Source organism: Mustela putorius, unplaced genomic scaffold (genome assembly GCF_011764305.1).
Source record: "Mustela putorius furo isolate JIRA1106 unplaced genomic scaffold, ASM1176430v1.1 tig00000738_pilon_pilon_pilon, whole genome shotgun sequence".
Classification (NCBI taxonomy): domain Eukaryota; kingdom Metazoa; phylum Chordata; class Mammalia; order Carnivora; family Mustelidae; genus Mustela; species Mustela putorius.
In genome coordinates, this window is record NW_025421463.1 from 8,162,365 (window position 1) to 8,186,956 (window position 24,592).

The 24,592-nt window shown below is 53.7% G+C and overlaps 1 protein-coding gene across 1 annotated transcript; it reads left to right on the top strand.

The window, feature by feature from the left end:
* Positions 1–1,518: 1,518 nt before the first annotated feature.
* Positions 1,519–16,391, top strand: FOXRED2 (FAD dependent oxidoreductase domain containing 2). The gene is made up of 8 exons (XM_004743450.2): positions 1,519–2,738; positions 4,199–4,450; positions 4,599–4,868; positions 5,854–6,020; positions 8,305–8,470; positions 9,731–9,972; positions 11,344–11,514; positions 15,220–16,391. Exons 1-8 carry the CDS (start codon positions 2,191–2,193, stop codon positions 15,462–15,464), a joined length of 2,061 nt encoding a protein of 686 aa, XP_004743507.2. The 5' UTR covers positions 1,519–2,190; the 3' UTR covers positions 15,465–16,391.
* Positions 16,392–24,592: the final 8,201 nt, after the last annotated feature.

The following is a 24,592-nucleotide window of genomic DNA, read 5'->3' on the forward strand; positions in this document are numbered from 1 at the left end:
CCTTCCACTGCATCCTGCTGCCTGTGAGCCCACTGTCAAGGCCTGGCCATACTTCATCAGTCCTGACTTCCCTCTGCTCACCAGACAAGGCGAGCAGCTAATTCTTCATTTATCTGTACCCATTCTCACATCGTCCCAACCACCAAGAAGCAGATGTTCCTACTTTGTTTCTGGCAAGGTACTTCACATAGCCTCTACTTTCAGGATTTATTCAACAAATGTTTACTGGTGTCTTGCTGTATCCCAGGTCCTGGAGGAAGCACAGAGGCCACCAGAGTGACTAAGATCATTTCTGCTCCATTGACCTTTTCTCTGAGGCAGACACAAGCTATAAATAGATACATGGCATTCCTTGGGGGTACTTTTGTTCTGAGAGGTCAAGGAAGACTTCTCTAGAGAAGGTCCCAGGGACAATATTTTTAAAAAAAGCTCAAGCCATGCAAAGTTAGATCATGGAATGCTCTCCATACCAGGCATGGCTGCCTTTCCATGAGAACACAGCCTTAATGCCCCTCCAAGGTTCCTGTACCTTGGTTATGCCCCTGTAAATCTGAAGCGGGATCCACGTTCCCCCTGTGCAAAGCCAGCCTTGATTATCCAGTTCACCTGAGCAGTGGCTCAGGATCATCTCCCGCCCTTCCCGTTCCCTCCCCTGCAGTCACGCCCATTGCTGTGCATTCGCAGCGGGTTTGTGTCTACACTGGCATACCATGGGCCACTTTGTTTACATTACCAAGAATGAAAACGTGACAAAAAACTTCTTGGAGAGACCTCATAATTTGGTGTAAGGGAGACTGGGGATTAATTCCAGGTTCCACTTAACCGTTTGGTCCCTCAGGCAAATCACAGCTAAACCTCCATTTGGCCAGTGACTACAGAATATGAGAAACAATTGCCTACCTCTCCTGGTTGGTGGGACAACCAGCCAGTCGTGCAGGTTACTGAGCAAATAACAGACTGAATCACTGTGGCAAACACCTGTTTTTTCTGTCCCGACTTCGACCTGGTTTCCAGCCCCCCCCCCCAAACTGGGTAACCAACAAGTGTCCGGCTACGTTAAGGATGGAGTGTTAAGAACTAGGTTTATCTCGGGGCGCCTGGGTGGCTCAGTGGGTTAAGCCGCTGCCTTCGGCTCAGGTCATGATCTCAGGGTCCTGGGATCGAGTCCCGCATCGGGCTCTCTGCTCAGCGGGGAGCCTGCTTCCTCCTCTCTCTCTCTCTCTCTGCCTGCCTCTCTGCCTACTTGTGATCTCTGTCAAATAAAATAAATAAAATATTAAAAAAAAAAAAGGTTTATCTCCAAAAGCCATCAGCTCCCGCGCCTCCCCTGCACCTGGAGAGGCACATTTTTAACACAAGAGCCCTGCGCCCCAGCGGTACCAGCCCCCCAGCTCCCAGCCCGCAGGCAGCACGTGCGCGCTTTGCCCCGCGCCCCCGGGAGCCAGTGCCCGCCCCGCCCCTCCCGGCGTGCCGTGCGCCGCGCACGTGACCCCGCCCCCTGCCATTGGCCGGGCGGGAGGGGCGGGGCCGCCGTGGTGCCTTCGGGCCGAGCGCGGCCTCAGTCGACTGCTGGCTGTCGCCCGTGCGGCAGGGAGGTCCGCGGTCCGTGCGGAGAGGCAGGCGCTGCAGGCGTGGGCACCGCGCACGCTCGGAGAGAGGCCTCGGGGAGAGCTGCGCCGGCAAGAGTGTGGCCTTGCGTCGCGTGGCGGCAGGTGTGCTGGGCCAGCACTGTCACCGATCGAGGAGTCCGGCGCGCAGGGCACCCGGAGGGGGCGGGGCCCCGCAGGCCACACCTCCTTCGGTCTCGAGGGCGGGGACGTAGCCCAAGAGACCTGTTTCTATGGTCTGAGCCGGGGAGGGCTCGGGAAGGCTGTCGGGCACCCCTCAAATTAGGGGAAGAATGGGGGAACACCCACCCTCATACCACCAGGGCAATAAGAAAGGGGGTGGCGCTTCTGGGAACCAAGGCCCTGGAGGAGACGGAGGCGTTCAGATTTCCTGGGGGGAGCCCTAGATCCGAGCTTGAGAGGATGGGGGCTGGCAGATGAGCTTAGAGGGCCTGGGGCTCCAGTCCTGGCTCGACCTCCGATTGCGGTGAGCGCCCAGGCGAGCCCCTGCCCCTCGCCCATCTACCCGGGCCTCGAGGGGCCATCCGGGGTGCGAGACCTCACAGCCGTGGGCTGCCACAGGATGGACCTCTGGGCCGCAGCCCGGCTGTGGGGCCCACCGGGGCTGCTCCTGACCTGGGCCCTGCACCTGGCTCTGTGCCTGCGCTCAGCCCAGACCTCGGTACCCCCGTCCCGGGACTACTGCGTCCTGGGTGCCGGGCCCGCGGGCCTGCAGATGGCCTACTTCCTGCAGCGGGCCGGGCGGGACTATGCGGTGTTCGAGCGCGCCCCACGGCCCGGCAGCTTCTTCACGCGCTACCCGCGCCACCGCCAGCTCATCAGCATCAACAAGAGGCACACGGGCAAGGCCAATGCGGAGTTCAACTTGCGCCACGACTGGAACTCTCTGCTCAGCCACGACCCCCGGCTGCTCTTCAGACACTACTCCCGCGCCTACTTCCCCGACGCGGGAGACATGGTGCGCTACCTGGGCGACTTTGCCCAGCGCCTGGGGCTCCACGTGCTGTACAACACGACCATTACTCACGTCACTCTGCACAAGGCCCGGCAGGCCTGGAACGGCCATTACTTCATCCTGACCGACCAGATGGGTCACACACACCAGTGCAGGTAAGGAACGCCTCCCGGAGCCCACCTGCTGGCACCCCTTGGTCAGCAGGAGATGTGGAAGAAATGAGAGAATAAGATCTTTACTTTCTTTTTTCTTTTCTTTAATATTTTATCCATCTGTCACGTTCACTGTGACACCAGCATCGGGTACTCAGCATCGTCTAGGTTAAGTACCCAAAAGTCCTTCCTGAGGAACATCTCCTAGAACTAGTGTTCCTCCAGAGACATGCTGGGGGAGATGTCCAGCAGGTGTTAGACAGGCTCAGTGGAATTTCAGACTGAACTAGAGCAGGAGGCCCCACAGGCAGAGCTGCCGGCGGGCGTTCAGTTTTAGCTTGCTTTGGCTTGGGAGAAAGCTTAACACTTTGTAGACAACCCAAACTCCAAGTCACACACTGTACTGCCCGGATTCCCTCCTCACAATGACCCTGGGGGCAGTTCACTGATCCTCGAGTTACAGATGAAGAGCTCGGGCGGGAGAAGTTGAGTCACTGGTGCTGTGTCACACAGTCTGAGCCCATCTTCCTCACCCCGGAGCCTGTACTTTTTCTGTTACACCAGGCTGCCTCTCCCGCCCAGGCTATGGGGCTGCCACTTGGGTCCCAGGTAGTGCCGGGAGGTCATCTTCTCAACGCCCTTCGCCGGAGGCCCAGCCTTGTCCTTTGCTTGTTACAGCCCAGGAAAGAAGGGCCGTGCCAACCTGGGACCCTTGCATTTTAGCCCGCCAGACAACCGCCTAGGGGAGTCAGGGTCGCAAAACAAGGAGCCACAAGGGCTGCGGTGTCTTCTATAAGCCCTCCGGTTCTGTTTTCAAAACCACCTGTAATCAAATCTCAATGCATCCCTGCCCAGGACTGTAACGCCCTCCAGCATGAATCAGTCGGGCTGATCTGGTTTCACATTCTGACTTGGCTATTGTAGGAACTTGGGAGGCCATAGGCCTCTAGGGCCTGTGTCCCCTCACCTGGAAAGCCAAAGAACACCAACTCAGGGCTGCTTTAGGCAGTGAGGTGATGCACAAAACACTCGGTAGGGGCCTGGGACAGAATTCCTGCTCGGCAGTCTCCTGCATTGGCCCAGCCATCAGAAAAGGGAAAGTGGACCAAAGAAAAAGGGAAGAGTCATTTTCAACAATGAGGGAGACACTTGGGCTGCCTGCTGTGTTCAACATTAGGGGAATTACTTAATTTCTTGTGTTCCCTTCTCAGAGAGTTGGATTAATCCTCATGTTTGGCATCATCCCAGGGCGTGGGAAAGGAGACCGTCCACTGGAGTGGGCCTGGGAGGGGCAAGGGGGAAAAGTCTGTCGGATATTCTGGGATAGGTCAGTAAACGGATGAATGAACGGAGCTTCTCTGGCTTTTTTAGGAGCCGGCAGCCTGGGGAAGGCGGGGTAGCCAGGTGGCACGTGCAGGGAGTCATTTTCACGGCGGGGTCTTCCGTCTGTCCCCTCCCTGCAGCGTGCTTCTCGTGGCCACCGGTTTGTCGGTCCCCAACCAGGTTGACTTCCCAGGCTCCGAGTACGTGGAGGGGTACGAGTCTGTGTCCGTGGACCCCGAGGACTTCGAGGGTCAGAATGTGCTGATCCTGGGGCGTGGGAACTCTGCCTTTGAGACGGCGGAGAACATCTTGGGTGTCACCAACTTTATCCACATGCTGAGCCGCTCCCGGGTCCGGCTGTCGTGGGCCACCCACTACGTGGGAGACCTCAGGTACGCTGCGAGCTGCTCGTGGAATCCGTTCCGCCAGCCCCCTCCAAAGCCATTCCTGACCCCACCGGAACAAGCACCCCTTCCTCTGAGTCTCCTCGCGCCCCGTTCAGACTCCTTTCTCTCTCCTGGTGTTCCCCTCGGGCCCCAGGGCCATCAACAATGGCCTGCTGGACACCTACCAGCTGAAGTCCTTGGACGGGTTGCTCGAGTCCGACCTGACGGATCTGGCCATCGTGAAGGACCGCGAGGGCAAGTTCCACGTCACCCTGAAGTTCTTCCTGGAGGAAGGCAACCCGAGTGCCGACGCCGACGCCGTCACCCTCCCCCAGGACGACAATGACAACTTTGCCATGCGCGTGGCCTATGACCGGGTCATCCGCTGCCTGGGCTGGAACTTCGACTTCTCTATTTTCAACAAGTGAGTCCACACAGGGGGGAGCTGGGGTCTCCTCGCGAACCCCTTCTGACACCTCCCCAGGGGGCAGAGAGTCCCCATCCCCTGGGCCGGCGGCAGGGCTCTCGGGATGGCGCCATCAGGGTGGACATGGATGCTGCTGGTCCCCCACCCAGGGTGGGCGCCTGCTGTGCTGACAAGGACAGGCGGCCCAGAGGCCCTCCATCCCAGAGCAGCAGCCACAGGGGCCTTCCTCTGCGCTGGGATCTTCCACCAGACAGACGGGAAAGGGAGCTCGGGCCGAATAAAGAAGGGGAACTTGCTGAGAGGCCGCGGTCGCATAGCAGCTAAGGACACAGGCTCCGAGGTCGATCTGAGATTCTCTGCAGAGCAAATCTGCGGGCTCTGGGAAAGTCACTTAACCAGACTATGCCCACTTTCTTCATCACTAAAACGGAGAGCATAGTTCTCTCTCACAGGGCTGCTGTGAGGAATAACATGGGAAAGTACTTGGTATATCCTATAGGCTTCATAAAATGGTAAGACACCAAGTTCACTTATAATTGTTTTCAACCGCTTTGCTTGACACGTTGCTGCCCCAGGACCTTGGCAAAGCTCGGTATCAAAGACTCCGTCCAGTGTGTCTCCCTTTCCTCTGGCCAAGGTGTTGGCAGATGTGGAGAAACTGGAGGGCCTGAAGCGGACCCCCCATCCCAGCATGTCCCCCAGGACCCCGCTGGAGCCCAGAGCCTAGCCTTGAGTCCGGCTTGAACCTGGCTCTGTCCCTGACTCACCACATCTTCAAGCTGAGCCTCAGGGACTCCCTCTGTCAAACAGAGATCATCATACCCAGCTCCTAGGGGCCTGGTGTGGTTTCAACACAACAAGCAGTATGAAGCCGGTGCGCTGAGTTCGGTGCCGAGCACACAGTACACTCATACACAGCAGTGTACATGGCGGTGTTTTGTACATAGCAGTGATTTTTACAAAAAACCCTTTCGGCTCACAGGTCCCTCAGACTGTCTTCCGGGGGCAAGTTCAGCAAGAAGTACCCACTGATCAAAGCCAGTTATGAGTCCAAAGGAAGCCGGGGTCTCTTCGTGCTGGGCACCGCCAGCCACTCCGTGGATTACCGCAAGTCTGCGGGGGGCTTCATCCATGGTTTCCGCTACACAGGTGAGCCAGCGGAGAGAACCATCCCCGGGGCTCGTAAACAGACCGATTCACAGCAGCCTTCCCAGAAGTGCTTGTCGGTAGTCATTCATCTTAAGATCCCTGTCTGGGACGGAGGGCCGCAGGTCTCATGGGCTGAGGATAGATCTTGAGAAGCATCAGAGAAGGTGTGAGAGCCGGGCCATGTGGGCGAGGCGTGTGGCTTGCCCTAGTCCTGTGCCAGTCGAGCAGCAGGCATTGCCAAGGAGGCAGAGCCTGAAGAGGGGTCGTGGGGGTCCCTCCCCAGCAGGGCGGGCTGAGAGGTGAGCCTTCGTGACCTCTCCGGGAGCCTCTTTTGGATGCGGTGGCGTCGGAGGCATAGAAGTGAACTCTCGGCCCTCGCGGGGCTGTCGTAAGAACTAAGACGATATCTGGGGACCTTGGAGCTACAAAGCATCATGCACAGATGCTTTGGGTAGCCACAAATCCCAGTAAAAACTGCAGGTTGGTTGATGTCAGTTCTGAGGGTATAAACGCTCTGCGTGCCAGACAGGCTGATGGTGGGCGCCTGTTACACGGGCCTGGTTTGATTTTGCCACAAACGCCAGAAGGGTCCTCCGTCCTGCGTCCCCGCGTCTCTGTGTTCAATTCGATGACTCCCATTGGCTTTATACTCGTGTTTGCATTTTACTGTCCTTCCAGTTTGGCAGGGGAAAAGAGCCGTGTTTGATTTTCCAGATGATGTATTTTATGTCCGTGTGTGGTCAGAGAAGGAAACCAGAGAGAGGGTGTTACCCATCTGTAAGCCAGGACATCCACAGATCAAATACACACAGCCCTGGAATGGACGTGTCTGTCCCTTTAGCTGTGTCTCCCCTCTAAGAAATCCTCATCAGTGTTCCCCTCCCTGCACCTGCTGTCCTGGCAGATTCTACCCCGGCTGCCCTGCTTCCTTCTGGCGCCCCGATCTTTCTTCAGCTCCAAGACCGGATCCTCACGGCAGCTCCGTGAGGCAGGGCCTGTTGTTTCTGCACCACTTCCCGATAAGGAAACTCGGGCACAGAGAGCTTAAGTAACTTCCCCCACGTCCCCCAGCCGGTGGATGGCAGACGGGTGATGTGAATCCACGCATGTTGCCTGACCCTCAAGCTCGCAGCCAACCACTGAGCTTCGGGCACGTGGGCGACAGTCCTGGGTGTTCAGGCGCCGACCGCTGTGTGGTCACTACTCGGAGCGGAGGGCCCTGCGGGGGGAGGGCCCGTGCGGCTGTGCACATCCCGCTCATCCTGCCCCAGCCTGAGAAGCCGGTCCCTGGGGAGACCAGAAGCAGCCAGTAAGGCAGAGGAAAGCCAACTAGGAAGGGCACAGACCGTAACCGTGTGGACGATTACTCCCGACCCCCAGCCCGTCCGTCCCCACGCTGTATCTGTCAGCCCGCCCGCCTCCCTCTCCTGACCCGGGCATGTTTGTCTCTCCTGACGGGTCTTCCCACTGCCAGAGGTTTCTCTGGCTTCCTATCCAGCTACATGGTCCCTGCCAAAACACCTGTTTCTTAAATTTTCCCTTTTCTCTGTTTATAGCTTAAGCCTCTCTCCACGCTCCCCGTCTCCCCCGGGACCGCTCCAGCTCCTCGGGGTGCCATGCCGAGCTTTGCCAGGCCCCGGCCAGCTCGCCTTCCCGGGCTGGTCCCTCGCCTGCTTCTCAGAATGGTCAGGCTCTCTCAGGATGGTCGCCCTTTCATCAGGAGCCTGTCCCCAGACTCCACTCGCTGTGTCCGTCCTCAACTCTGTGCAGAGGGACAGCTGTCGCTTTCCTGCCCTTACAGGAGTCTGTCTTTGTGACAGTTTGGAGTTAGGCAGTGAAGGAGAGGGGACGCTGAAAGGGTCTCCAGCTGGGGCCCGGGAGGAAGGGGAACTGGGGCCAGGGGAGCCCGGTGAGAGGCCGGCACAGGGTCTGGGGCTCGCAGAGCAGCTGGGAGGGGGGCGCGGGGGGCGCGGGGGGCGCGGGGGGCCGGGAGCCCGAGCCTGCCACGCCCATCCTTCCAGCTACCATCAGGGCTGCTTTCACACCGGAAGCAACTGGGGAGCCTGACCGATTAGGCAGCAGAGCCCCAAACACTATCTGTCTGGCCCATAGTGTAGGAAGCCTCCACTGACCCCGCTCCAAAGGCCTCGTCTTGTGCCACGTGTGCAAGTGTGTCTTGAGTTCCAAGAAGTCCGTGGGGACTGAACAGGCATCAGGCGGTGAAGGAGCAGATCTTAAGGGCGTCCTGCGTCATGCCTTCCCTCCCTCTGGCCTTCCTTCCCAGTGCGTGCTGTGCACCGCCTGCTGGAGCACCGCCACCACGGCGTCGCCTGGCCGTCCACCGAGCTCCCCACCTCACAGCTGACCAGCGCCATCGTCCGGCGCGTGAACGAGGCTTCTGGGCTCTACCAGATGTTCAGTGTGCTGGCCGACGTCATCCTGCTGAAGGAGTGAGTAACCCGGCTTCACCGTTCTTCACCCTGTCCTAGCTCTTCTCTGCCTGTTCCAGGTGTGGAGGGGCCCCGGGGCTCCCTCTCGGGTGAAGCCTGCGGGGAGACAGGGTAGATCGATTCTAGGGGAGAACATCAGGGAAATCGACACAGGTAGACAGACAGCCCTAGATGTGCGTTGTAGCTCTGCCACTTTCGAACTGTGTGACCTGGACCAAGTCACGTAGCCTCTCTGAGCCTTTCTCTCACCCGCACAGTGGGGGTAATCACACCTGGTGGGCAGAAGTAAAAGCCACTGGGAGGTCACAGTTGGCCCCAGGTGGACAAGCAGTAAACCAAAGTGATGTGAACCCCTGGTGTGGATCGGCGGGCTCCCTCGGGCGGGGACCGGCTGGGCTCCTTATCAGTGAAGTGACAGGTGGCAGATCACAGGTGACACCAGCAGAGCAGGGAGGGAGAGGGGCTGTGGGTGAGGGTGCTCCGAGGACAGGTGGCAAGTGAGAAGCAGGGGCGATCCCTCAGTCAGAGGGGAAGCAGCCTGACCCAAAGCCAGGGAGGGCCACATGCCCCAAGTTCAGGGACACACAAGGATTTCACAGTGATGAGCGCAATGTATCCATCCCCCTGTCTCCTCTCTTCCATTCCCATTCTCCACCTTCAGACTCCCCATAAACATAAAACTTTCAAATTACATCAAGAATATGACCGCCTTTCCCCAGTCCCAGGACCGCCGCCTTGGTCCAGAGGCCCAGCGTCTGTCGCTTGAACTAACCACAGTCTCCCACCTTGGCCCACGGCCTGCTTTCCGCACAGCAGCCTGGCGGTCCTCTCAAAACACAAGTCACACATAGTCAGCTCTGCTCAGTACTCTCCAGGGGCCAGGGGGCCGTCAGAACACACACGAGCCCTCCTCGACCTGCCCCCAAGCCCCTCTCCTGCCCCTCCGCCCGAGGCCACTCCAGCCACATCGGCCTTCTTCCTGTCCCTGGAAGACACCACGGCAGTCGCTCCCTCCCAGGGCTTCCCTGTTACTGTTCTGTCAGCCTGGGTCACCCACTCCCCAGATACATTTCAGGTTGCTCGGAGTTTTCTAGAATCTGTCCCAGTGTAAGCCAAGGCTCAGCTGTGACGGAAATGGTAAAGTGAGGTGCGTGGGGATGACCAGCGGCTGTACACTGTACAAGGGACATGCACGCACATGCTCCTCAGCTCTGTCACGGCACTGAGGGTCTGGCCCTCCTGCGCTGCCATTGTCCCCAGGAACGCCATGGCATTTGAGTACCTGGAGGAGTTCCCCGTGCAGATGCTGGCCCAGCTGGAGACCATCACGGGAAGGAAGGCCAGGCACGGGCTGTTCGTCGTCAACATGGAGTACGGCAGAAACTTCTCTGGGCCCGACAAGGACGTCTTCTTTTATGACCGGTCTGTGGGGCACACAGAAGACGCCTGGCAGTCTAACTTCCTCCATCCCGTCGTCTACTACTACAGGCATCTTCCCACCGGTGAGCCGGGGCGCTGCTCTTCCCCGAGCGCAGGCTTCCTTCCGGGAGCTGGGCGCTGCTCGGACCCCAGGTCTCTCTCCTGTCACACCTGTCACCTGTCACACAACTTCTCCCGGCTGGCAGAGGACACTGGGGGACTTCACCCAGAAACCCAGTGGGGCAGAAGGTCTGGGAATAAGAAACAGTGTTCCCAGGTTCAGGCGCATACCATGACCGGGGCAGGCCACACATGGAGTGTCGTGACCCCCTCCAGGCACCACACCAGCAAGAGGGACAGCCTTGCTGTGTGTGTCCGAAGGAGGGGTGAATGTGGAGGGAGAGGGGACCCAGAGACGGACTCTCAGAGGGACCGGGGAAAGGCCCTGGAGGTAGTTACCACAGGCCGGTAGCCTGAAAAGCACAGAAAAGCTGGGCAGTGTTCTCGGGCCGTGCTTTCCTTGCTGTGTGGCCTGGGACCATTCCTGGAACTCTCCGAGCCTCCGCTTCCTCATTTGGAAAGTGGGGATAACAGCAGGATTGTGTGAGGAAAAATGAGATGAAGAACACAGAATGCGGGGCGCCTGGCCGGCTCAGGTGGTGGGGCATGATTCTTGATCTTAGGTTGTGAGTTCCAGCCCCACTTTGGGGGTAGAGATTATTTAAAAGATAAATAAAATCTTCCCCAAAAGAAGCACAGCACACCAGCATGGTACCCGGAAGAGTAGCTACCAGTAGGTGAACCACCCCCTCCTCACCCCCGGGGACACCACTCCTGCTTCAGAAACTGAAGAGCTGTCCCTTGGAAGAAGATGCCCTAAAAACAGACATAGGTGGTATCAGCAGGTAGAAGTGACAGGAACTCGGGGTTCTTGTCAGAATTGGGAGTAGCTACTAATCAGAGCTGTCACAGTGGAACGGGTTACCCCTAGAGTCAAGTTTCCCAGTACAAGGGTGGTTGAGTCCTGGCTTAATGGCCACCTGCCTGGGATGCCACGGAAGGGTCCCCACACCAGGCACAAAGCTGGCCTAGGTGAGCCCTCGGGCCCCTTTCGAGGCAGGGCCTCTGAGTCGTGTCCCAGAAAGCGCTGTTCGGAAGCGGTCACAAAGAACCTCAGTCCACGTGTGCCTTAGAAATCCCCGGGCGCGAGTCATTAGTCTTGGTTCTGCTTTCTGACACCACAAGGAACAGATCTAGTCTCTTCCTCATGCCAGCCTTGCACACACAGCGATGGCTGTGGGACAGGCCAGCAGCTGCCCAGCACAGTGTGTCGGGAAAGCCGAGCATGAGGGAGCGAGGGAAGCACCTGGGACGTGTGGGAACCACATTGTCATCTCCGGGATGGGAAGCCCAGCCTCCAGGCTCTGACACAACTCCCCCTCTCTGCCCCACAGAACAGGAGGTGAGGTTCCGCCCTGCCGGCTGGGCCCTGCCTCGGCCCACGGCCATCCACCATGTCGTGGAAGATTTCTTGACCGACTGGACCGCCCCGGTGGGGCATATCCTGCCTCTGAGGCGCTTCCTGGAGAACTGTTTGGACACCGATTTGCGAAGCTTCTATGCAGGTAACCTAAGTTCCTAGAAGGACCAAAGGGACTGAGCAGGAGGTCAAAAAAAGACCTGATCAATCCGTGCCCTGCGGAGTTTTCAGGATTCATAACCAGAACCCACACCTGAGAATTCTGTTATCCACGAGGTAGAGGTGTTCAGAGAGACCCTTACCAGTCCAGCAGACCTGAAGTTGCTGAGTAGAATTCATTTCTTAAAGAACTGGCAGGGGGAGAAAAGGGAGCTCTGAGAACACCATAAAGCCCCTGCTGGACGTGGGATAGCTGCCAGCCATCAGCAGGAGCCAAGAGCCTGGGTCACCGAGCCGTGCTTGGGGGCGGGAAGGTGAGGCTGGGGCAGGGAGGGAGGGAGGTCTGTTCAGAGTCCTTCACCGAAGCTCAGATCTCAGTGGCTCAAAGAGGCACAACACACTCTCAAGAGGGAGATGGTGGAGACTCGGGCTTTTTGGTTCTGGGTAGAAAAGGGACAATCTCCTCCTGAGAATTTCTAACCACTAAGCCTCCCCCATGTGAGTTTGGGGCCAAACTTCACACTGTCCTCATGGTGTAAAAATCACAGAAGGAAATGCAAGTCTTCTGTGAAGAAACAAACTTTATCTTTTTTTTTTAAAGATTTTATTTTTTTGACAGACAGAGATCACAAGTAGGCAGAGAGGCAGGCAGAGAGAGAGGAGGAAGCAGGCTTGCCACTGAATAGAGAGCCTGATGCGGGGCTCGATCCCAGGACCCTGGGATCATGACCTGAGCCAAAAGCAGAGGCTTGAACCCACTGAGCCACTCAGGCGCCCCAAGAAACAAACTTTAAAACTAGAGAAAGGAGGGGGCACCTGGCTGGCTTAGTCAGTTAAACGTCTACCTTTGGCTCAGGTCAAAATCCCAGGGCCCTGGGATCAAGGCCCGAGTCAGGCTCCTTGTTCAGTGGGGAGCCTGCTTCTCCCTCTGCCTCTGCCCCCTCCCCTTCGTGTGCACACACATACATTCACGTGCACTGTCTCTCAGATAAATAATAAAATCTTTTAAAAAAATAAATAAAACTGGAGAAGTACATATATACATAAAAGAAAACTAGGGCTCGGTGAGCCTAGGTGGCTCAGTCAGTTAAGCGACCAAATCTTGGTTTCAGCTCAGATCATGACTTAGGGTCCTGGGATCGAGCCCCGAGTTGGGCTTCACACTCAGCATGGAATCTGCTTGTCCCTCCCTCTCTTCTTCTCCCCCTGGCCCCATTCTCTCCCTCTCTCTCTCTCGAATAAATAAATAAAAAAAAGAAAAAATTAGAGCTCAAAAAGTTTCCACAGATAAACTTCCAGGTAAGTTGAACCCACCCCCAACCCCCAAGCAAAAAGCACTTAACACATAAGGACACAAACCTCTGTGAGGGAGTGTCAGCAAAAAAAAAAAAAAAAAAAAAAAAAACTTCTGGATCAAACCAAAAAGACTACGGGAATTGGAATAGTTAAAAATAGAGTCTGCCTAAAATATGTAAAGAAATGAGAAAATAGATTATCAAAGATGTAATTGGGCAGCATTCAGGAAGAACCAAATAAAACTTGTAGAAATGAAAAAATATATAACTGGAAACAACCTAGGAGCACCTGGAGGGCTCAACCAGTTAAGCATCTGACTTGTGATTTCAGCTCAGGTCATGCTCTCAGGGTCCTGGGATTGAGCCCTGTGTCAAGGCTCTGTGCTCAGCAGGCAGTCTGCTTAGGATTCTCTCTCCCCCTCCATTCCTCTCCCCTGCTCACAAGCTCACTTTCTCAAAAGCAAGTAAATAAACGTAAAAAAATGAAAACTCAACCTAAAGATAAAGTAGCACATTAGACAGAGATGAAGAGAGAATCGGTGAACTGGAAGGTAGCTCCGACAGAAGTCTGAGGACCCGGAGGGAGAAGTGACAGAAACAGGCCCAGTTTCGGTCTTTTTTAAAACCCTCTGAATGCCTAGAATATCTGCCCTTTTCTGTTCAGCAAACGTGTTGAACACCAGTTGTATGTCAGGTACTATTCAAATAAATCAGGTATGAGATGATCAGTGTCTGTCTGGCCTGCAGGTCAGAGGGCATGTGTCCTTGTTTCAGCCCCAGGCGACATCGTCCGCCAACCTCAAAATCAAGATGTATACACTGAGAGAGCTGGCTTAAAACAGCAGTGCAGGCTGATCGTCTAAATATGTGTAGATGCACAGAAGTCATTCAAAGCACAGGGCTAAGCAACTTCCAAGTGCTGGCCTTCTGCAGACCATCACCTGCCTTCGTGCTCGCCCGGGAAATGACGGGAGGCAGATCTAGAACTCTCCACTACAAAATGGCTGCCTGTTTCTCAAGGTTTCAGGATTACTCAAAGATGGCCATGCCCCTGAGGGAGCATGTCCCACCCTGGGTTATGGCTGCCTCAAGTACATCATCCAGACCTCGGGGCCCACTGGCAGAGGGCGCAGCTGTCCATTCCCTTGGTTGATGTGCGGCCGCTAGCTCTGGCCCTGGATTCTGCTGGGCTTCTCTGCCCCCTCCCTGCCCCACCCCGGGGCCCTGAAGAAGGGGTGACCTATGTCATCAGAAGGTGGTGCTTGCCCAAAGCCCCCCTTTCTGCCACTCTCCCAGCCTCCCCCTGCACCACGGTCCTCCCTGCTCGGGGAGGACGGTCATGCCCTGTGTTGCCAGGGGCCATCTGGACCGGAAGTCAGAACTGAGGTCGGAAGTGCCGTCCGTGTGGCCCCTTAGAGCCTGTTCACCCATGTGGGCCTCACAACATCCTTTGTTACATGCCCGAGTTTCTTGAGATCAAAGGCTCAAGACAGTTTTTGGATGTGCGCTCCTTCCCATCCTGTCTCTAAATCCCCGAGAAGACCGAGTCCCTTATCTGATTCATCTTTTCTGTTGTTTTAAGACTTTATTTATTTGACACAGAGAGAGAGAGACAGTGAGAGAGGGAACACAAGCAGGCGGAGTAGGAGAGAGAGAAGCAGGCTTCCCGCTGAGCAGAGAGCCCGAGGGGCTCAATCCCAGGACCCTGAGAGCATGACCTGAGCCAAAGGCGGATGCTTAACGACTGAGCCACCCGGGCGGCCCTCTTTTCTGTTTTTTTTTTTTTTTAAATCAGAGTTACATAAGCATTCAGCTAAAAGACTTTTTCTCACTTCCACCCTCAGTCCCAGAAGGAAGTACTTCTAGCTCTTCTGGTGGTTTCTTTGTATTTCTGAATAACAAGCACCCACAGCTGTTTCCTGACAGGGCCGACTTGACCCGTGCACCAGCTTTGCACTGTTCCCCAGTGTTCTCTTCCCTCTGCCACCCCCGCACAGGGCTCACACCAGTGCTTTCCACACCATATCTGCAACCCAGAGATGGCTGAGGGAATGAAGGCTTGCAGGCAGCTCTGAGCTCCCTGCCCCAGCCAGGCCAGCTTCCAGAAGGGAAGGCTGGGGGTCTGCTCCACAGTCGCTGAGCTCCCAGTGGACCGGGCCCAGATCTTGGGAGCGGAGTCATTTCTGTAGTTTGCTTTCCATCTAGAGCCTCGTTCTTCCAGAATGTCCGGGCACCGTCCTTGGAACTTCAGGGAGGGATGAGCCCCACCAAAGTCAGCTCCCGGGCTCACGGGGTGGAGGGCCCTGGGCGAGACCCAGGGGCATCAGTACCCTCCTCCCCCCACACCTCTCCCCACACCTCTCGGTCTTACTCATCCATCTTTTGCTTTTGTGTAGAATCCTGCTTCCTGTTTGCGCTAACGCACCAGAAGCTGCCGCCTTTCTGCCAGCAGGGCTACCTGAGAGCACAGGGGCTCGTGGGGACCGAGAGCCTCCGGCGGCACGGAGTAGAGAGCGGGCTCCTGCGGGACTACACCACGGCGGACAGGCTCCATGAGGACGGGGCCCGCAGGCCACTGGGTAGCTCCCGGGCCCCGGGGCCCCCTGTCCGGCCCCCCGAGAGCAACAAGGAGGAGCTGTGACCACCAGGAGGCTCCCAGCCAGGCCCCTAGCTGGCCCCTCCGTCCCACTGACACATGGTTGCCAGAGACACTCAGACTGTCACGGTGACCAGGGTCACTGTGAGGGGTGGCCATGCGGTGGTCTCCCCTCCAGTCTGGTCCTTGGGTGCCTGGGAGACGGGATCCTGAGAAAGCCACCCTCGGCCACGTGGGAGCCGCCTTCCACAGCCAGGCTTGTCTGCAAGTGAACTGTCACTGGGCACCAGGCTGGCTCGGTTCTGTCCCCATGAGTGCCCAGCGGTCCCATTTCCTCCTGGTCTACTCATCAGGTGAAGTGGGATCCCACCGCCTGCGGACTGTGTCCCCAGTTGAGCTGTCCTCATCTTCAGAAGGGTTCAAGGCAGGCACTTCAAACATCCTCAGCCATCTGGGGCAGGTGGGACTGTCACCCCTGATGAAGCGATCAGGTCAGAGAAGTTAGGTGACTCCCAGGGTCCCACCAGGCATCCCTGTCTGGGTCCCCTGAGGACCCACCACTCTGCCTCGCCCTACCCCCATCCCTGTTTCCAGAACCCCGGGGCAGGGGCCAGCCCAGCTTATCATCATAGGCCCGCTGTCACCAGGCAGAGACGGGACAGCTCCTGCAGAGCCACCTTATCTCACTGGGCTTCTGCCCGAGCAGCAGGACTCAGAGCGGCGCCCGCCCCACGACTGCGCTCCCTGACTTCTGTCTTCAGCACATGTGCTGTCTGCTCTCCCCTCCTGCTCGGCACTTGCCGCTTGCCCTGCCCTTGCCCTCTGACATCCCAAACAGCGCCCTGGCCTCTGGTCTGCCTGAGCAAGTTGTGTAAAACTGTCCCCATGCTGGAAGGGAGGGACCGGCTCCACCTATTGGTTCTTTTTTTTTTTTTTTTTTAAAGATTTTATTTATTTATTTGACAGAGATCACAAGTAGGCAGAGAGTTAGGCAGAGAGAGAAGGGGAAGCAGGCTCCCCGCTGAGCAGAGAGCCCGATGCGGGGCTCGATCCCAGGACACTGGGATCATGACCCGAGCCGAAGGCAGCGGCCTAATCCACTGAGCCACCCAGGCGCCCCTCCACCTGTTGGTTCAAAGCGTGTGCGAGGAGGCGTTTCTAACTGCATCTGTGTGACGACAAGGCCTCTGCTCTCTGGTTGCCCAGCAGCCCTCACTCTTCTTCCCCACCAGGAATCTGCTCCCTTCATATGCACCCGTCAGGCCACGGAAAGCATTCATACAGAAGAATAATCACGGTGATTTTTTTCAAAGCCAGGACCCAGATGATTGCTTTTTCATCCATTCTTACTGGGTCCCTGCATCCACGCAGAATTCAAGGGACGCAGGCTTTCTGGATCCACAGCCCTTTTCTGGAAACTTCCTCTTGGCCTCCACTACTGGGTCCACCTCCTGTCTGCAGATCCCTCTCTCTCCAGTCGTGTGCAGTTAGAGCCGTGACACTCTGCAGCCCAAGCGTGTGACAATAGTTGGCATAGCTTACCCAGGCGTGGGAACATCTAAAGATCTCTCCCTGATCCCAGAGCGTTGGGTCTGCCGTGTTTCTTACAGATGATATGTAAACCGGATTTAGGCCCCGTCAGTGCCCCCCTCCAACTCTTTCTTTCCCAAGACTTTTTTTTAATCTTTTCACTAGGACTGTTCCCATATCTCAGACCCTGCCACACACATCACACCTTACCAGCTACTGAAGGCAGCTGAGTGCCTTCTCCCAATCAAAGTTCAAGGTGCTGCAACAAACAATTCACTGACGCCTGCGTCCCCTCGGCTGCTGCTCCCTCCTCTGCCAAATCGTCAGTGCCCTCAGAATTTCAGCCAGCTTCGTCTGTGTTTCAGAAGACCTGGCTTCAGGGTGCAGCTGATCAGATGCCTTCCCTGGTATTCTCCATGTAAAACTGGTCAGTAATTTGGAAAAGAAAATAAATCTCACTTCAAATCCCTATTTCATACTTCAGAATTAAGTTCAGAGCAATTTTTAAAAGCCGTATGGAAACTGGAGGGGACCAGGGACTGTTAACAATGAAAGCAAGGACTGTCCGACTTCAGAATAATGGGGCAGTTCCCCAGAGGAGAAGGTTTCACGTTTCCAACCCATACTTTTTTTTTTAAGTTTTTATTTAAACTCCAGTTAGTTAATGTTCCAGGTGAAATTTTGTGTTTTGTTTTGTTTTTAACTGATCTCTACACCCAACATGGGGCTCGAACTCCTGACTCCAAGATCAAGTGTCACATTCCACTGACCGTACCGGCCAGGCGCCCTCCCTCCCATACTTAACTAATGTCGGTAATGTGACCATTTAAAGAAAAGGATAAAAATTAAAAGGCAAACAGCATGGGTAAAAACAGTGACAGCAGAATACAACACACAAAAATATTATCTTTATTACACAACCGATTGGCGTTAATGAGAAAAAAAAAGACTATTTAAGTAACTGATGGGACATTCGCCCAATAAAATGCCACACGGCTCTCAAAACCTCCCAGAGATAGGGAAGGGCCATGCCATAAAACATACATGTGTGACCAAAACCAATCGAAAAGAAGCAGGTGACAAGAATGTAGTTAGTTGTGAACTACTTAAAGCTGTGTAAGGCTGGAGAGCCACAGATGGGGGAGACTGGAAAGGCATGTCACAGAATGTCAACAGTAGTCCTATGAGGTTTATGGAGGCATTTTTCTTTCTCCAAATACGTGATTACACTGTAGAGTGAAATAAATACATTTATTTTTTAAAAAATCACCTTTGCTTTTGGGATTTAAATTGCTGGGGGTGATAGGAGCCGGAAGCCCTCCCAGGGGACATGCTCTGGCTGGGTCCTCATGGCGCCCATGGTTTCATCCCTCTCCCAAGTCCGGAAGACACCACACCCAGTGTTGAGGGGGAAGATGTAGACACACACACACACACCCGCAGGAAGGGAATTTTAAGTGGAGCGCGCTCCTCTGCTGCAGTCTTCAGACTGACCGAGTACAACAGAGGAGATCTCTGGAGAAATCTTCCCTCCCTCCCAGTGACAGAAAATGTAAAGGTAAAGAGGTCCTCATGTTGTACAGGTCCCCCGGCGTAATCTCCAATCCACTGTAGAGCCCCAAATTCCTTCTGTTCCTCAAATAAAAATGAGGGAGTCACTAAAGTCTGTCTAGAAAGTAAATCACCAAGAAGTGAATTTATCTAAATTACTCCTAACATCTAATCATTTACCGAGTATTTACTATGTACCCAGAACTGTGCCATGGCCTGAAAGGGAAGCTCACAGATTCTCTGCTGCTTCTCCTCCAAAGAGCTGGCCCTCGTTCCCCTCCTGCTGGGTGAGAGCAGGACTGAGTGATTCACTAACGGCAAAGGAGGAGAAGCCACAGGATGTCATTATCATGATTAGGTTATGAAGAGACTAGCATTCATCCGCCCAGAGACTGTTCTCTCTCATCGCTCTCGCTTCGCGGGCCATGTTGCAAAGACGTCCAAGCACCTATGGAGAGCTCCTTGGCCAGGTGGCAAGGAACTAATGCCTGCCAAGAGCCAGGTGTATAAGTCTGGAAGCAGATCGTCCTCCAGTCCAGCCTTTAGATGGGTGCAGGGCTGGCCACCACCTTGAACACAGCCCCATGCCAGAACCCACCCAGCTCAGCCGCTCCCTGACTCCAGATTCACAGAACGTGGAGATAATGCCTGTTGTTGGAAGCCCCTACATTTCAGGGGCTTTGGGGGGCGTGTTTTGTTACACAGCGATAGATAACCAATACATGCTTTAAGAAACTTACCTGCCTTACTTTGTCACCACAACTTGAAGAGACAGATAATCCTATCCCCTATTCCTACCCTGTTCTCCCCATTCTTATGCTGAGAACAATTACACAGCAGGTCCGTGGTGAGATGCTTTGAAAATCCACTTCCTTCCTGCCCTCCTCTAAATATTAAATCATTGGAGCGCCTGGGTGGCTCAGTGGGTTAAGCCCCTGCATTCAGCTCAGGTCATGATCCCAGGATCCTGGGATCGAGCTCGGGATCGAGCTCCACATCGGGCTCGCTGCTCCACGGGGAGCCTGCTTCCCCCTCCCCTCTCTGCCTGCCTCTCTGCCTACTTGTGATCTCTGTCAAATGAATAAATAAAATCTTTTAATTAATAAATAAATAAATATTAAATCATTAATGCAGCCACATCACCTGTGGGTTTCCTTCTTGTGAACATTGGGGAACAAGAAATTAAGGGACACAACTCTCAAACCTAAGAAACAGGAAGTCAAGTGTGCGTGGCCCCACCGGGTGGCAGGGCAATGTTGAACTGCTGATTGCACAGAAACCTACCCTCAAAAGGAGTATTCATCCATTCCACCAGCCAGACATCCGTGCAACCCAGGTGGGGGCAGGATGACTCAGATGGGACGAGGAAAGCTCTGGAATCTGGAGCATCTGCCTCCCCCAGGCTCTAGCCTCAGTTAGGATCCTCGGTCCTCCGACCAATTACACCATGAGCCCCGAAAGCTAAATTGGATTCTTCCCTGGAAAAGAAACCTGTAGGCCGCATCATTTCCCTGCAGATGCTAATTTTTTTTAATACAGTAAAAGTGCTGACTGGGGAGAAGATTTTGTCAGACTGCAGGATTTGAAGAAGCATTTAATTCAATCTGGCATCCAGACAGAATGTAAATCTGCCACCAAGGGAAGCTGACGGGCAAATGGATGAGAGGCTTTCGCCCAAGTATTTGATCCAAGTACATCACACGACTAATCCATCAACCCTGAAATAAAAAACAACAGCTGTATTTAAGCAGGGAAGAAAAGACCAGCAGAATATCCTGTCTCACTCCTTTCTCAATTCTGCATACTGATTTGCCAGCTCTTCTGGAAAGAGCCCCGAGTTTCGTGCTCATTGCAAAATGTTTCAAAAGTCTGCCGCCTGTTTTTTTTTCCCCATTCTCTTGGAGATATTACCATCTCAGACCAGTCTCTCGAGTCATTCCAAATCATTATAAATTAGTTAGGTGCAGAAAAGTCTCACCCCCAGAAAGAAAAGATGATGCTATCTAGCTAGAAATGTTCACCATGTGTTATAACCTGTCATTGTAATTTGGAAATACAGCAAGTATGAAAGTATATGAGATAAGGCCCCTTCACACCAGCTCTGTTTCAGTTTCAGATCAGTCAAACAGGAAAAGGGGATGAATCCAGAAGCCTGTGCCATGAAGCACCATAGTACATTAAAGATGGCCGCAAAGGTTATGACAATTTCTATCAAGATGTGAGGTGTGTGTCCCCTCCCCTTGACTTAGGGTGGCTTCTGGAACTGTTTTGACCAAAAGAACATGGTAGCAATGATGCCACACCGATTTCTGGGTACAGGCCCAAGACGACAGGCAACTTCACTGCTTCTTGGGAACACAGCCACCCCATGGAGAAAGGCCCGTATAGACAGGAAGTGAGGCGCATGACCAGCTAATAGCCTGAACGAACTTGCAGCCATGTGGGTGTGCCGTCTTGGAAAGAGATCCTCCAGTCCCAGCTGAGCTCCCCATGCAGAGCAGAGATGAGCTATCCCCACCAAATTTCACATCTGCGCGGAAGATGATTCTTGTCGTAAGCCACTACGTGTTGGGATGGCTTGTGACACACCAACAGGTAACAGGGACAGACACCACGGAGAGTTATAAGGTGGCTTCCGTGAAAGTTCCCGTGTAAAAGCAGGTATATCATCTGTATTAGCAGTTGTTTCTTGGTTTTGGTGGGTTTTGTGGGGGGGAGCAGAGGGAGAGGTAGAATCTTTTTTTTTTTTTTCTTATTTATTTGACAGAGAGAGAGAGAGATCACAAGTAGGCAGAGAGGCAGGCAGAGAGAGAGGGGGAAGCAGGCTCCCCGCTGAGCAGAGAGCCTGATGCGGGGCTCGATCCCAGGACCCTGAGATCATGACCTGAGCTGAAGACAGCGGCCTAACCCACTGAGCCACCCAGGCACTCCGAGAGGTAGAATCTTAAGCAGGCTCCACACCCAGCACAGAGATCATGACCTGAGCCAAAATCAAGAGTCAGACACTTAACCTACTGAGCCACCCAGGGGCTCATTGTTAATGAGTGATTACAAAGATAATTGCAAAGCACACTCATTGAAAAACTCTTAGTAAAATATAGCTATGGTTTCGCACCATCTAGAGTATATACACTGAGGGATCAATTTAAAAGACAAGAGTGGGTTGGCTCCTTGGCTCAGTTGGAAGAGCATACGACTCTTGATCTCGGGATTGAGTTTGAGCCCCACGTTGGATGTAAAGAGTACTTAAATAAGTAAATACTTTCTAAGAAATTATTTAAAGAAAAGTGAAAGAAAGAGAAGCACGAGCAAGTTAAAGGAAAGAAGACTTTTATACACTCAATACTTGTTCCATGGTTGCCTGAAATTAACTGGTGGAAACAAGGAGTCTGAAGTCTGTCTTTGCCTCCAGAAAACCCCAAGTAGCCTGCTAACCCTTGTACATGTGGGCGAGTCAACAAGACAAACCAGTATTTCACTGCACTCAGACACTGCACTTGAAAGGGATTTTTCACCTAAACTGGGCCAACACAAATTTTTGATCAAAGGAAACTCCTCCAGCATCAAAGTCATCCCAACTTTGTTGCGCATGAATTAATCAAAGAAGCCTATGGAAGGATTATAGGACTTGAAGCAAAGGGTCCTTAGTACAAGCATGTTTGTGATCCGCAGGCCTTCCCCTGGAGAACCCACTGAGTGTCCACCCAACTCCATGGGACCACCCACCACGGAGCAGACACAGAATGCAGACTGGCTAATCAGAGGGCCATTCAGGTGGACACGTGACCCAAACAGAGCCAATCACAGCCTTGTCTGAGACTCCACATAAGGACACTGGGAGGGAAGGGGACTTCCTATTCTCAGACTGTAAACTCAAAGCTGGACTTCTTGTGGCTGGTAGCAGCCATCTTCCCCACCACATAGGGAATGAAATCAGCACACAGAGGAAAGCAAAGCAAGCGGCGGAAAGCCCACGGAGCTCTGCAACATTACGGAGTGATGATCCCCCTGTGTCTAAGCCAGCTGCATCCTGAATGTGCCAGTTCCATGAGCTAACAAGTCCCTCTTCATGAACGGGTTTGAGTTGGTTCCCAAAGGAGTCACCAAAGGGGCTTGGGCTTGTCATGAGAAGAATTCAAAGACAGACAGGCAGCACAGGGGACCAGCAACACCAGCAGGAAAGTTCGTTACAATGTTCCTGACGTCACAGAGGAGGGTATTTTGTTGGAAAAATATGGACATTGATGTCCGTGAATCAAGAAGGGATTCAAAAGAGCTGGATTCTGAATATGTGAAACTTAGCAATTTCTTATTTTTTTTTTAAGGTTTTTGTTTATTGGGGTGCCTGAGTGGCTCAGTGTGTTAAAGCCTCTACCTTCGGCTCTGGTCATGATCCCAGGGTCTTGGGATGGAGCCCCACATCGGGCTCTCTGCTCAGCCTCCTTCCTCCTCTTTCTCTCTCTGCCTGCTTGTGATCTCTGTCAAATACATAAATAAAATCTTAAAAAAGAAGAAGAAAGAAAAAAATGTAAGTTTAAAAAAAATAAAATAAAGATTTTTATTTATTTATTCATGAGAGAGAGAGAGGCAGAGGCAGAAGCAAGCTCCCTGTGGAGCAGGGAGCCGGATGAGGGACTCAATCCCAGGACTCTGGGATTATGACCTGAGCTGAAGGCAGACACTTAACTGCCTGAGCCACCCAGGAGCCCTAGGTTAGAAATTTCTTATTAGGGATGCCTGGGTGGCTCATTCAGTTAAGCCTCTGCCTTTGGCCCAGATCATGGTCCCAGGGTCCTGGGATAAAGTCCCAGTTTGGGCTCTTTGCTCAGCGGGGAGCCTGCTTTTCCCTGTTCGTCTGTCTGCCACTCCCCCTGCTTACTGTACTTGCTCTCTCGCTCTCTCTGACAAAACAAGTGAATAATGTCTTTAAAATTAAAAAAAATTTTTAAAGAAATTTCTTATTAAATATACTAGTATTTTCTTTTTTATATATGCACAAGACACATATTAAATTTTTTTAAATCAAAAAGAGGGACATCTGGCTGGATTAGTCAGTAAAGCATGTGACTCTTGATCTCAGGGTTATAAGTCTGAGCCCCATTTTGGATGTATAGATTACTTAAAAATAAAACCTAGAAACTCAGTCATTCAGGGGCACCTGGATGGTGCAGTCAGTTATGCCTCCGACTCTTGGGTTTCAGCTCAGGTTACGATCTCGGGGTCATAAGATCAAACCCCATATGGGGCTCTGTGCTCAGCACAGAGTCCGCTTAAAACTCCCTTTCCCTTTGTCCCTCCCCCACCTCTGTCTTTCTAAAATAAATAAAATACATCTTAAAAAAAATTCAGCCAGTCAATCAAAAAGAACTCTTTCAATAAACATAAAATAAGAATTCTAGGGGCGCCTGGGTGGCTCAGCGGGCTAAAGCCTCTGCCTTTGGCTTGGGTCATGATCCCAGAGTCCTGGGATCGAGCCCCGAGTCGGGCTCTCTGCTCGGCAGGGAGCCTGCTTCCTCCTCTTTCTCTGCCTGCCTCCCTGTCTACTTGTGATTTCTGTCTGTCAAATAAATAAGTAAAATCTTAAAAAAAAAAAAAATCTAAGTGACAAGAAACATTGTGTCATAGTGTTATAACGAACAGTTTTATTATTCCGGGTTCAAGCAGAGAAACAGAAGCCACGCAACACATTTCAAGCGAGGAAAACTAGTAAAATCTGCTATACACACACTGAGGACCGAAGAGGCAAAGGGAATGCAGAGATAACCTGGGGGTAATATGTGCAAAACCAACACCAGCCCCACCGTGGGCCATGCTACCTGTTGGGAGTCACTGGGACCCAGACCTCTGAGAAGGAGGCACTGCTTGCCATCGTGCTGGTGCCCCCCAGAGGAGGGAGGATGAATCTGGGGCTGAGGTCCCAAAGAAAGCCAGGGCTGGAGCCCGTGGCTGCTGCCTGGTAAGGAGGAGCCAGAACTCCGGGCAGTGCTAAGAATGGGAAGCAAGGGACGCCTGGGTGTGTCAGGTGAGCACCTGACTCTTGATTTCCGCTCAGGTCATGATCTCCGGGTGGGGAGATTGAGCCCCACATCGGG